Source organism: Vipera berus (assembly GCF_964194415.1).
Source record: "Vipera berus genome assembly, chromosome: 1".
Classification (NCBI taxonomy): domain Eukaryota; kingdom Metazoa; phylum Chordata; class Lepidosauria; order Squamata; family Viperidae; genus Vipera; species Vipera berus.
The window spans coordinates 208270705-208284527 of NC_138202.1; the positions used below are offsets into that span (position 1 = coordinate 208270705).

The following is a 13823-nucleotide window of genomic DNA, read 5'->3' on the forward strand; positions in this document are numbered from 1 at the left end:
ACATTAAGCGCATGCTTAAAAATCAAGCTAGGGCTTATTTTTCAGGATAGGCCTTATTTTCGGGGAAACACGGTAGATGGTCACTTGTCATAGATGCTGTAGTGCAGGGGTGTCAAACTGCCGGCCCAGAGGCCGGATGCATCATCCCAAAACCGCACCTACCCCATTGCCGGCAACGGAGAAAAAGCTCCAATACGTTGCACGACATCACATGACGTCGTGAGTTTGACATGTCTGCTGTAGTGGATACTGCATAAGCTAGAGATTAGATTAAATTCTGAGGTCCCTTTTAATTCTATGATTGTCTTTTCCTAATTTTTCTTTCTTTAAGGATGGCGTATTCAAAATTATATTATTTAGTTTTAACCAACAGTATGGTTCAAACAGCTCCTTCAGTGGCTTTATAACACACTTATTTTTGCTATTTTGCAATTTGACAATGACCGGGACAAATTATTTTGACTTGACTGGCAATTGTTTGCGACCTTTCAATATGAGAAGCTTTTGAAAATCCCTTCTTTTTCCAAGTAGCTCGTCACAGCCTTAGAACTCAGGAAGAAGCCATATGAATCATGCTAATACTGTGTTTAAACTAATGTATGGGGTTTTAGTATAAAAACTAGTAGATATGCAGCATGGCCTGGGAAGGTATGTGGGGAAAATGTCCAGATGCAGAGATGGTGAGGAATTTACAAGGAGCACATTTCTCAGACTGGTCAGTTTCTCATGTTTCTAACTGACATCTTGTTCTGCATTCATGATTAATGTGCTAGTTATAAAAGCTTTTGCAAGCCAACTTTCAGGCACAGACATGCCATGATAGAACATTGCATGTATACCTGATGTCTGTCCCAGAGAGCATTGCATGTTTTCCCTTGTAAGGTTTTTACATTACCCTTAATAGCAATAGCACTGAGACTTATATACCACTTCAGAGTGCTTTACACAGCACTCTCCAAGCAGTTTACAATGTCAGCATATTTATTTATTTATTTATTTATTTATTTATTTATTAGTTTTTATAAACCGCCCTTCTCCCGAGGGACTCGGGGCGGTGTACAGAGGAAGGAAGGTATACAGACCGAACAATAAAATAATAAGAAACACTAATAACACAAACTGGGACCCCAATTAACGTTATCATGCCAGGCCAGCCTGCTGGAATAGGAAAGTTTTTAAGTCGCGACGGAAGGTACGGAGGTCAGGGGCCATCCGGATTTCGGTTGGTAAGGTGTTCCAGAGGGCTGGCGCACCCACTGAGAATGCTCTCCCCCTGGGGGCCATTAGCCGGCATTCCTTGAGCGGTGGCACCCTGAGGAGGCCCTCTCTGTGGGAGCGCACAGGACGGTGGGGTGCTGACATCGGCAGAAGGTGCTCCCGTAGGTAGTCCGGACCCATGCCATGTAGGGCTTTGAATGTCATTGTTAGCACCTTGAACTTCACACGGAAGGCAACCGGAAGCCAGTGCAGCGCACGGAGGAGAGGTGTGATATGGGAGTATCGGGAGGCTCCCAAGAGTGTCCGTGCCGCCGCACTTTGCACCAGTTGAAGCTTCCGAGTGGATCTCAAGGGCAGCCCCATGTAGAGAGCGTTACAATAGTCTAGGCGAGATGTCACAAGGGCATGGGTGACTGTACGTAAGGAATCCAGGTCCAGATAAGGCCGTAGTTGGCGAACTAGCCGAACCCGGGAGAAGGCCCCCTTGGTCACAGCTCCAATGTGGTCTTCCAGGGAGAGCTGCGAGTCTAGGAGGACACCCAGGTTGCGGGCCCTATCAACAGGGGGAAGTAACTTGTCCCCAATGTTAAGCAGTGGGACGTTCTGAATCTCCTGGCTTGCCGGTACGTACAGCCATTCAGTCTTGTCCGGGTTCAGTTGAAGCCTGTTTCTCCCCATCCATTCCCGGACCGCTTTCAGGCAGCGGGACATCACGTCTAGGGCATCACTGATATTGTTAGGAGTTGAGATAAAAAGCTGGGTGTCATCAGCGTACTGATGGTACCCTACTCCAAAACTGCGAATGATCTCACCCAGCGGTTTCATGTAGATGTTGAACAGGAGAGGCGAGAGGACCGACCCCTGAGGGACTCCGCAAGCGAGAGGCCTCGGGGTCGACCTCTGTCCCCCTGTCAGCACCGACTGCGAGCGACCCTGGAGAAAGGAGGAGAACCAACGCAGAACCGTGCCTCCCACTCCCAGTCCCCTGAGGCGTCGCAGCAAGATACCATGGTCGATGGTATCGAAAGCCGCTGAGAGGTCTAATAAGACTAGGACAGAGGAATGGCCCCTGTCCCGGGCTCTCCAGAGATCATTCATCAGAGCGACCAATGCCGTCTCCGTGCTGTAGCCCGGCCTGAAACCCGATTGGTACGGGTCTAGATAAACCGCTTCATCCAGGATCTGAGGAAGTTGGTGCGCCACCACGCTCTCAACAACTTTCGCAAGGAAGCGAAGATTGGAGACTGGACGAAAGTTATTCAAAGAGGATGGGTCCAAGGTGGGCTTCTTGAGGAGAGGTCTCACCACCGCCTCCTTCAAGGCGGTGGGGAAGTGACCCTCACTCAGAGAAGCAGAGATGACCGCTAGGAACCAGCCTCGTGTCGCCTCTCGAGCTGCATAGGCCAGCCAGGAAGGGCACGGGTCCAGTAAGCATGTGGAGGAGCTCAACCTTCTCATAATCCTGTCCACTTCCTTAGGAGTTACAGGATCAAATTCTTCCCAGATGACGTCGACAAGACTGTCCAAGTCTTGTTCTTCCATCTCAGCCCAGTTGGAGTCCAGACCAGTTCGGATCCGAGCGATTTTATCCAGCAGATATTGACCAAATTCCTCGGCTCGACCCTGCAAGGGTTCCTCCCTCACCTCTTGGTTTAATAGGGAGCGAGTCACCCTGAACAAGGCAGCCGGGCGATTATCTGCGGACGCGATGAGGGTGGAAAAGTAGTTGGATTTTGCCACCCTTATCGCAGCGAGATAAGACCTGGTGAGGGTTCTTAGTCGCAATCGGTCGGATTCGGATCGACTGGACCTCCAACGGCTCTCTAGGCCCCGTCTCCGACGCTTCATCTCCCGGAGCTCCTCGGTGAACCATGGGGCTCGCTGGGATCTGCGTCGGGTCAGAGGCCGCAAGGGTACAACTCGGTCCAGAGCCTCCGTGGCTGCCTTTTCCCAGGCTTCCACTAAGGCTTCCACCGAGTTGTGAGCAGGGGGTGCATGCGAGTCCCTAAGCGCTGCCTGGAACTTATCAGGGTCCATTAGGCGCCTAGGGCGGTACCATCTGACTGGCACCGTGCACCCACGGTGGGGAGTGGCAAGGGGGAAATCTAGCCGCAGGAGGTGGTGATCGGTCCATGACAGGGGCGTAATAGTTGTGGCACCCCCACCGACATCATCGCGCCACCGTCCAGACAAGAACACCAAGTCTGGGTTGTGGCCTCTCTCATGAGTCGGCCCAGAAATTATTTGCAACAGGTCCATGGCCGTCATGGAAGCCATGAACTCCCGAGCCAGTTCGGACGATCCTCCCAGGGACGGTAGATTAAAGTCGCCCAAGACCATGAGTCTTGGGAATTCAACCACCAACCCTGAGAGGACATCAAGTAGCTCGGGTAGGGCCGCCGCTGCACGATTAGGTGGTAGGTACGCCAGCAGCAGACCCAACTGCGCCCCTGGGCCGAATCTCAGTAGGAGAGACTCACACCCGACCATCTGAGGGACGGTGGTCTCTCGCGGGCTAAGGGATTCCCTGATGATAACTGCCACTCCCCCGCCCCTCCCATGAGCCCGGGGCTGGTGCAGTACCTGGAAACCTGGCGGGCAGAGGTCAACCAGAGGAACACCCCCCTCTGGGCCCAGCCAGGTCTCCGTGATGCAGGCCAGGTCCGCATGCTCACTCTCCACTAGGTCACGAATGAGGTGAGCTTTGTTAGCTGCGGACCTTGCATTCAGGTAGACCAGCCTTAGCATGGGAGGGTGCGCACCTTTGCTCCCGGGTCCTCCGGGGGAGAACAGAGGGTCGGAGCGTCTCACCGCCTGTACAGGGCGGAGATGACACTCCCGGTGACGATACGGCCCTCTGTCTGTGCACCTTCTGCCATTCCCCACCATCCTAGGGATGGGACGCCACTGGGTGTTATCGGCGACTGGTCCTCGTTGTACGCCGTCGCGGACGGCCGTGGGCCTGGCATGCGTTATGGTGGCTGGAAGGCGTGCCTTTCCCGCGCAACCATAGTCTCCTCCCTCCCCCCTCCCTAACCCCACAAAAAACTTAACTAAAAACTTAATCAGGGGCTTCTTGTTGGGCTTATGCTGGAGGCCCCTGACCCTGCCCGGCCATCTCTCAGAGGCCCAGTGGTTGAGCCCGTCATCAAGATTGGATGTGATGCAGGCGGGTCGAACCCACGAGAGTGGGGAACCCCTGAGGGCGTGCAGTGCTATGCTAGAGTATTGAACAAGCATAGTCACAGGTGGTTCTGGGAAGGCTGTCCCCTGGATGGTGCATTTGCAGGAGGGTCGAGTCGGGTAGGTGCGTATCTGGATCGTCGCCCTGCCACTGCCACTTGGCCGGGCGAACCCCCAGAAGCAGGCCACTCCTCATCCTCTCACGATGGGTTGTGTCTCTGCTTCCGGAGGTGGTCCAGAACGTACTCTGGGTGAGGCATACCCCATAGAGCTCTCACCTCTATGGGGTAGCAGGTGTAAGGCCCAGCCACTCTGCCACTGTGGCTAGCACCCAGGCCCGTTATGTCCTGTGGGGAGAGAATGGGCAAAGATGGGTGAGAGTGGGCAGAAGGCAGGATGGAGGGATCCATTAATTGGCGTCAGCTCCGGTGGTTCAGCCGCCCCAAACAGTTCCCTCCCTGATCCTCTGGGCGTTGTTCCCGGCCACAGTTCCATGGCCCCTATTGGTTGAGGACCATCCAGAGCGTGGCCTCCCAGAGGTACGGGAGTCCCTGGTGTCATGCCCCTGGTGTTGCCGTCTCCGATTAAGGTGTCTCGAGGAGGTGGCTCGGGCCGTCGCCTCCATTGTCCAGCGTCTCCTTTGGTGTGAATCTTTCGGAGGCACCGCCATCCAGGGGCAGCCCACGGTGGTCGAGACGCCGCACCGCTGTTACTAGCGTCTCTGTCAGGGCCTCTGTCAAGGCCCCTCGGAGGACGGTCGACCAGGGCCCAGAGCAGCTGCCTCACCGCCCATGTCTTCGTTGTTGCCGCTACCGTTGTAAAGCTGGTCTGCGGCGTCTCCTTGAGGATTGTTGCAACGGCCGTAGCGGTACAGGGGGCGGGTCGAAGATGCCACGCCGTCAGTGCTACCGCCGCTGTCAAGGCCCCTGGGTGGCGAACGACTAGGCCTGGAGAAGCAGTCCCGGCCGCGGTCGTCTTCGCTGCCGCCTCTTCCACCGCCCAGCTGATCCGCGGCGCCTTCTCTGATCCTCGGAGACGCCGCCGCTGCCCGTTGCTGCTGCTGTTGGTTTCGTTGCCGGCGCCTCCGCCGCACAGCTGATCAGCGGAGACGCCGTCCTTGCCCGGTGATCGGCATCGGAGGAGACCGCAGACCAGGGCTCGCTGGGCTCTCACCGCCGAAGATGCCGCCGCCACCCGGGAGCCGGTCAGGGGCAGAGCAGAGCCTTCGGTCCCTCCTGTATGGCTGCGAGGGCTGCCGTGGTCCAGGGCTGTCGTGGTCCAGGGGTGGGCCTCTCGACGCCGATGCCGCCGCTTCCGCCACCCAGCTGGTCCAGCTGGTCCGTGGCGTCTCCGTCGATAGTCCGGAGACGCCGCCGTCCCCGGGAGCCGGTCAGGGGGCCGGGGCAGAGCAGAGCCTCCGGCCCCTCCTGGATGGCTGCGACGGCTGTCGTGGTCCAGGGGCGGGTCTCTCACCTCCGGCGCCGCCGATGCCTCCGCCTCCGCCACCCAGCTGGTCCAGCTGGTCCGCGGCGTCTCCGCTGATAACCTGGAGACGCCGCCGTCACCCGGGAGCCGGTGGGGGGGCCGGGGCAGAGCAGAGCCTCCGGCCCCTCCTGGATGGCCAGGGGGGGCCTGGAGACGCCCCGCCGCCACCGCCACCGCCGTTGCCAGGCTCCCTGGATCAACGACCAGCCTGGGGGCTTGAAAATCGTCGCCGCAGCCGCTGCCATCCTATCCGCCGGGGCCTCCGCCGCACAGCTGATCGGCGGAGGCGCCGCCCTTGCTCGGCAGTTGACAAGCGGCAGAGGCAGGGCGGAGGGTGCTGGCTCCGTTTATAACGGTCGCCAGCGGCCCAGGCGGTGGGGCAGGGATGTCCTGGCGCCCCTGCAGTTGTTTCGGGAGGCAGCGGGCGGCATAATTACCCAGTTCATTTGCCCGAAATTCTTGCCCCACCCCAGGGGTCCATTGACGGCCCTGGGGGGCTCCTGGGGGGACGCCTTACTGTTGGGGGCTACGGAGCTCTCCCCAGCGCGTCCGCCATCTTCGGAGCCGGCAAAAAAAAAAAAAAAAAAAAAAAAATATTGCCCCCAACAGTCTTGGTTCTTAATTTACCAACCGCGGAAGGATGGAAGGCTAAGCCAACTTTGAACCCATCAGGATTGAACTCCTGGCAGTCAGCAGAGTCAGCTTGCAGCACTGCATTTTAACCACTGTCCCTCCAGGGCTCCTTTAATAATAAAATTAGTTCTCTTCAAATTAACTTTTAGCACTTATTTGGAGGGATTCCACAAATACATCGTGTTTTTGCTGCCTCCAAGAACACTCTCTGCAGAGTGATTTGGGGAAGCCACAACAGAAGATCAGAATAACTGTTTGCATTTTAATGTACATTTAAAGGTAAAAGCAAAGGTTTCCCCGCACATGCGTGCTAGTCGTTTCCAACTCTAGGGGCTGGTGCTCATCTCCGTTTCAAAGCCGAAGAGCCAGCACTTGTCCGAGGACAACTCCGCGGTCATGTGGCCGGCATGACTAGACGCCAAAGGCGCACGGAGCGCTGTTACCTTCCCACCATAGTGGTCCCTATTTTTCTACTTGCATTTTTACGTGCTTTCGAACTGCTAGGTTGGCAGAAGCTGGGACGAGTAACAGGCGCTTACTCTGTTACGCGGCACTCGATATTTGACCCGCCAAACTGCCGACCTTCAGATCGACAAGCTCAGCGTTCCAACCCACTAAGCCACCATGTCCTTAATGTACATTCACCATTAGGAAAATTATAAAATTATAAAATCCAGAGTAAACCAAACTTTTTGTTAGGCAACAAAATAGCATATAGGCTTTTAAATTCTCAAGATCTAGTCAACAGGCAAGATGGTAAAAGTGTTTGATATCATGTCTGCATTTTTCACAGTTTTAGATAAAAGATTGAATTAGACTGTAAACATGCATTATAGAGGTACATCTCACATTAAATCAAAAATTCTTGTTTCAAGGACTGTTTGGCTAGAGCAAGGGTAGGCAACCTTGGCTCTTTTATGACTCGTGGACTTCAACATATGCTGGCTCAGGAATTCTGGGAGTTGAAGTCCACGAGTCATAAAAGAGCCAAAGTTCCCTACCCCTGTGCTAGAGAAACAACCTGTTTGGCTTGGTGCTTGGGGCAGAAGGGTATTTTTATTTTTAACTTTGTTTATATGAGTTGTTGTGAGCCACCTAATATCATTTTATGAGTTAGACAGCTGCATAAATCCTGTAATCAATTAAAAATGGTTCCCCCATTTTTAAAGCATTAAAATATAGTTCACGTTCAACTTATCTTAATCCTTGGCAAAATACAGTTCCATTGTTAAGTGAGAAAACTGTACAGAAACTATACAGTTATTTAATAACAAACCTGAATATAATTTGAAATGTTACAGGGGTTTTTAAAATGTCATTACAAGCCAGATTACAGTGTGTTCACAGTAGAAAATTTTAAAAACCAAGTATGTGTCCATAATATTGATATTCATTTTCTATATGTGGCCATAAAGTTGCAGTCCAATTCTTACACTTCTGGGAAGTTACTTCTCTGTGGGACTTAGTTTTGAATTAACTTGTATAATGTTAATGGATATTTTCTTCCATATTAAGAAGTGTTTTGAATGATATCTGTACAGAGACATTTTATTAAAATCCAATAATGTTTTGCAGGAATACCTGAAGCAGTTACATGAAATTCGCCAACAGTACCAGAGTGAAGTAAATGAAATTCGCCTTAAAGCAGTTAAGGTTAATGTCCTTGGACCAAATAGTTACTTAGATGGGCTATGAAAAGCATTGGAATCAGATGATTTGCAAAGCACATTAGCCCAAACAACAGATCTTTCTTCAAAGGATTAAAAAAAAACTTGCAAGACTAGCATAGATGCTTCAAAAACTGTTCCTGCTGTTTTGAATATACATGTGCACGCATAGACTACAACACCTCTATGGGACTGCACAAAGCAGAGTGGCTGTGCATGCACACCCATGTTGAGACAGCCAGGAACAGCTCTTAAAGCAACTGCTCAAGCCTTGCAAAAAATGTGGCTGTTTTAAAGTTCCAAAGAAGATTTATTCAGACTAACATATAATGCGAAATGCCTCTTTCAAATGCAGGTTTAATTGTACCATATGAATGAGGAAGGGTCAAGGGAGTGAGATGACAAAGTATGTATATGATGTCATTCATATAAATGCTGTAACTTAATTACTTGTGCCAGGATATTTGGATATTATGGCATTTATATGATTTATCATTGTGTTAATGTGATTCGGGTGTCATTATTTGGGAATGGCAGCAGATGGAGGAGCAGAGGGTCATATCGTATTCTGAGATCACGCCCACGCTATCTTCTTGCTGTGGCGCGCTCTGACCCTCTGGCTCCCGCTTGCTGCCCTGGGGAAGAGGGAGGTCTGACTCCTGAGCTCAGGCTGATCTATTTTAATGCCAGGTCTGTTGTGAATAAAGCTCCCCTCATCCATGACTTGATCGAGGAGGAAGGCGCAGACCTGGCATGCATCACGGAAACCTGGCTGGGCCCAGAGGGAGGGGTCCCTCTGACTGATTTATCCCCCCCAGGTTTCCGTGTGCTACATCAACCTCGAGCTCAGGGTAGGGGAGGTGGCGTGGCGATCGTTATCAGAGAGACCCTCCATCCGCGGGAGGCCACTGCCCCTCAGATAGACGGATGTGAATCCCTCCTCTTAAGGTGGGGTCCTGGTGGTCAGTTGGGCCTACTTCTGGTATACCTCTCTCCAAGCTGCACAGCAACGGTTCTACCCAAGCTACCTGACGCCATCTCAGGATTGGCGGTCAAATTTCCAAAGCTTATGGTACTGGGAGATTTTAATCTACCTTCCCTGGGCAGTGCATCAGAAGTGGCCCGAGAGTTCATGGCCTCCATGACGGCCATGGACCTTACTCAAATTACTCAGGACCCAACTCACGAGGGAGGAAACATGCCGGATCTAATTTTTGTCTCTGGGCAGTGGCTAAATGGGATGGGTGGGGTTACTCCAACATCACAACCCCTTTCATGGACAGACCACTACCTCCTGCGGTTGGGCCTCCGTCACGTCACCCCCCGATGTCAGGAAGCGGAACCGACCAGGTGGTTCCGCCCCAGGCGCCTGATGGACCCAGATAAATTCCAGATGGCGCTTGGACCGATTCCCACCTCCCTCTCCCACAACCCGGTCGAGTCCTTAGTTAATGCCTGGCAACAGGCTGCTTCGGAGGCGCTCGACCGCGTTGTCCCTTTGCGGCCTCTGACCCGGCGCAAGTCCCGACTCGCTCCTTGGTTCTCCAAGGACCTGCGGGAGATGAAGCGCCAGAGAAGGGGCCTAGAGAGCATTTGGAGAGCCAGTCGGTCCGAGTCTGACCGAACACAGTTAAGATCCTTTTCTAGATCCTATCTTGTGGCAATGAGGGTGGCAAAGCACGCCTACTTCACCACCCTCATTGCGTCCGCAGATAATCGCCCGGCCGCCCTATTTAGAGTGGTCCGCTCCCTTTTAAGTCAAGAGACGGGAGAGGACCCCCTACATGGACGGGCTGAGGAATTTAGTAAATATCTGGTGGACAAAATTGCTCAGATTCGGGCTGGTCTGGACTCTGACTGGGCAGTATCTAACGAGAGGAAAACGATGAAGTTGGCCAAGTACATTTGGGAAGAGTTCGATCCTGTGACTCCGGATGAAGTGGACATGATCATGGGGAAACTAAGTGCCGCCACATGTTTGTTGGACCCGTGTCCCTCCTGGCTAGTCTATGCTTCTCGGGAGGTTACACGAGGCTGGCTCCTAGCAGTTATCAATGCCTCACTGAGTGAAGGGTACTTCCCTGCTGCCTTGAAAGAGGCGGTGGTAAGGCCCCTCCTCAAGAAACCGGCACTGGACCCAGCTGTTTTAAACAACTTCCGTCCTGTCTCCAACCTTCGCTTCCTTGCGAAGGTCGTTGAGAGCGTGGTGGCACGACAGCTCCCTTTGAACCTGGAGGAAGCTGAATATCTAGATCCGTACCAATCGGGTTTCAGACCGGGGCACAGCACGGAGACGGCATTGGTCGCGCTGGTGAATGATCTCTGGCGGGCCCGAGATAGAGGTTATTCTTCTGTCCTGGTCCTATTAGATCTATCAGCGGCTTTTGATACCATCGACCATGGTATCTTACTGCGTCGTCTTGAGGGGCTGGGAGTGGGAGGCACCGTTCTACGTTGGTTCTCCTCCTACCTCTCGGACCGTTCGCAGACGGTGTTGGCAGGAGGGCAGAGGTCAAGCCCTAGGCCTCTTAATTGTGGAGTGCCTCAGGGTTCGGTGCTCTCGCCCCTCCTGTTCAACATCTATATGAAGCCGCTGGGAGAGATCATCCGTAGCTTCGGGGTGAAATATCATCAATATGCTGATGATACCCAGCTATTCATCTCCACCCCGAACCAACCCAGTGATGCCCTCGATGTGATGTCCCGTTGTCTGGAAGCGGTACAGATTTGGATGGGAGAAAACAGGCTTCGACTCAACCCGGCCAAGACTGAGTGGCTGTACATACCGTCATCTCGTTTAGTCCAAGAGGTTCCATCTCTGACTATAGGAGGAGAGATGTTACCTCCCATTGATAAAGCACGCAATCTGGGCGTCCTCCTAGATTCACGACTCAGTTTTGAAGATCACATCGGAACCGTGGCTAGGGGGGCATTTGCCCAGATTCGTCTTATATACCAATTACGCCCCTTTTTGGACCGAGATGCCCTACGTACAGTCACCCACGCACTCGTTACCTCCCGTATTGATTACTGTAATGCTCTCTACATGGGGCTGCCCTTAAAGACCACCCGGAGGCTTCAGCTGGTGCAGAATGCAGCTGCGCGGGTTGTGATGGGAGCTTCCCGATACTCCCATATTACACCCCTCCTGCGGGAGCTGCATTGGCTACCAGTTGCCCTCCGGGTGAGATTTAAGGTGCTGGTACTTACCTTTAAAGCCCTACATGGCTTAGGTCCGGGATACTTGCAGGACCATCTGCTGCCGGGAACAAATTCCCATCGTCCAGTACGCTCACACAGAGAAGGCCTCCTCAGGGTACCGTCAGCTAGGCAATGTCGGCTGGCGACCCCCAGGGGGAGGGCCTTCTCTGTGGGAGCACCAACCCTATGGAATCAGCTTCCCCCTGAGCTTCGGATAGCCCAAAACCTCCAATCCTTTCGCCGCGGCCTCAAAACACACCTGTTCCACCAAGCTGACCTAGACTGACAGGCATCTTAATTAATTTATATTTAGTATTTTTAATTCATTTTTAAATTCTCTAATTTTTTATTGCACTGATGTTCTCAATTTCATTTATCTTGATTTATGCACTTATTATATGTTTTATTGTGAGCCGCCCTGAGTCCTTCAGGAGATAGGGCGGGATATAAATCCCATCAATAAATAAATAAATAAATTATGGTTAGTAACAGGTGCAACTGGTATGCTGGTGTTACACTTTTCTGTGATCATAAGAATCTTTAATGTGATAAATTAAAACTTGTCTTTTGAAGTTAAATATTATTGTTGTATGTTTTAATGAAATGGTAGTTATAGTATGCACTAAAAAGATTGAGAGATTCTTGAAAGAAACACAAAATATTTTTTCATCTTACATTCATATGGAGGGAGGGATCTGTATCATATTTATGGAAGCTTTGTTTCTGGGTTGCGTGGGTAAACCTATCCAGCCTCTAAGTGTTCTCCTTTTCATAACTTCCCCCGCACAAAACCTCCTTTTTAAAAATTTATTTCTCAAAAGATTTTAGGACACTTCTCTGGTGTAGTAAAACATGCCCTTATAAAAGTTCCTAATATCTTAAAAGCAGTTAACAAGCAATTTCCAAAAGTGATTAAGAAAGGAACTATGCAAATCCTGTGTCCTTTTGTAGGTGCCAAACCACAGCTGGTATTACCTCATCTCCCAGAGCTTTAAACCCACAGGAGCCCATTGTTTTGTGGTCTCCTCATGAGAAGCAAGTGTCTGGAGCACCTGTGGGTGATCCAAGTCCACTCCTTCTCCAGAGAGAAATTGTGAAGAGTCAGTCCATTCACCGACTCTTCATGCCACTGTGGTTGTCAGCTTCCCCCTCAATGGAACCACCCTCAGTTTGCCATTTCTTTCTTGGAAGTTCCAGAATTAAAGTTACTTTTCATAGTCCTAAATGTAGATTGCTTTAATGCAAATACACCACAAGTTTAAAAATAATATTTGGATATTATTTGGGATGGAAATGCATGTCCTAATGATATTTTCTGCAATCGTTTATTTCTTTTGTTATGACACCGTAAAACTTCATGTAGACGAAAGTTTTAATGTTTATACTTAACATCCATCTGCTGAACCTAAAATGTTATGTTTATGACTATCATCTTAAAGGAAAATAAAAACATAAGGGACAAAACCTATATTGTGAAACTGGGAAAGAGTGAGGACCAGTCTGTTCCTGATACTAATTATGAAGAAAGAAATGAACCAGGCCAGGTATCAGCACTTTTGGTTTTGGGTACAACCTTTTCATTTGGTTCATTGTAGTGTCTTCATTAATGGGATGATCTCTATTTTTGTTTGGCTAAAATAAAAGTACAAATAAGAGATCTTATTGCAATTTCCATATATATATGGAAATATGAGCTGCCACTGCTGTGGCTACTGCCTGTAGATGGCCTTGGTCTAGGCTGAAAAAGGAAATAAGATTTGTCCCGTGTCTGGGACTAAGCAAGTGTATTCTGAATGCTTAACAAACATTTAACATGTTTGTGTGTGTGTGTGTGTGTGTGTGTGTGTGTTTTCTGAGGTTTTCACGGGTGTTTGTATGTAGATCTTTGGTCATTCGGTTTTTTTTCCAATTCTACGTGGGAAAAAACCTGAATGACCAAAGATATACATACATACATACATACATACATACATACATACATACATACATATATATATATATATATATATATATATATATATATATATATATATATGTATATGTTTTGACTTAGCAGCTTTTTCTGTCTATCTGTCCATCCATCCAAGCTAAGTGCAAAATGGTAGCTTACATTTGGAATGATTTATCTAAAATATTGCATGTGGCCTATACTGGGATAACTTGAATATACAAGTCTACATCGAAATTAACACAGATTAACAATTCTAACAGATTCAGAAATAAATGTTAAAAAACCAGTGGTTGAAAACAAACCCCTTCCATCTACAGCAAATTAATTGGAAATCTACTAGAATAGTGTTGTGTCTTTCAGAGCGAGGGGTGACCTTGGAGCCTGTCTAGGGCTTTGAACACGTGGCCTGATGACCTGATGCCACAAGACTGGGGAGGCTAAGGCTGGATTCTTTTTTCCCTACTTTTGAGGTTGGAGGTTAAAGA

General features: G+C 50.4%; 1 protein-coding gene across 1 annotated transcript in view; it reads left to right on the forward strand.

Moving 5' to 3' along the window:
• NEK5 (NIMA related kinase 5) overlaps window positions 1–13823 on the forward strand; it is a 46327-nt gene that overhangs the window by 19736 nt on the left and 12768 nt on the right. The window contains 2 exon segments of the mRNA XM_081346739.1: window positions 8095–8172; window positions 12827–12931. Of these exon segments, the coding sequence (XP_081202865.1) occupies window positions 8095–8172; window positions 12827–12931 (183 nt within the window).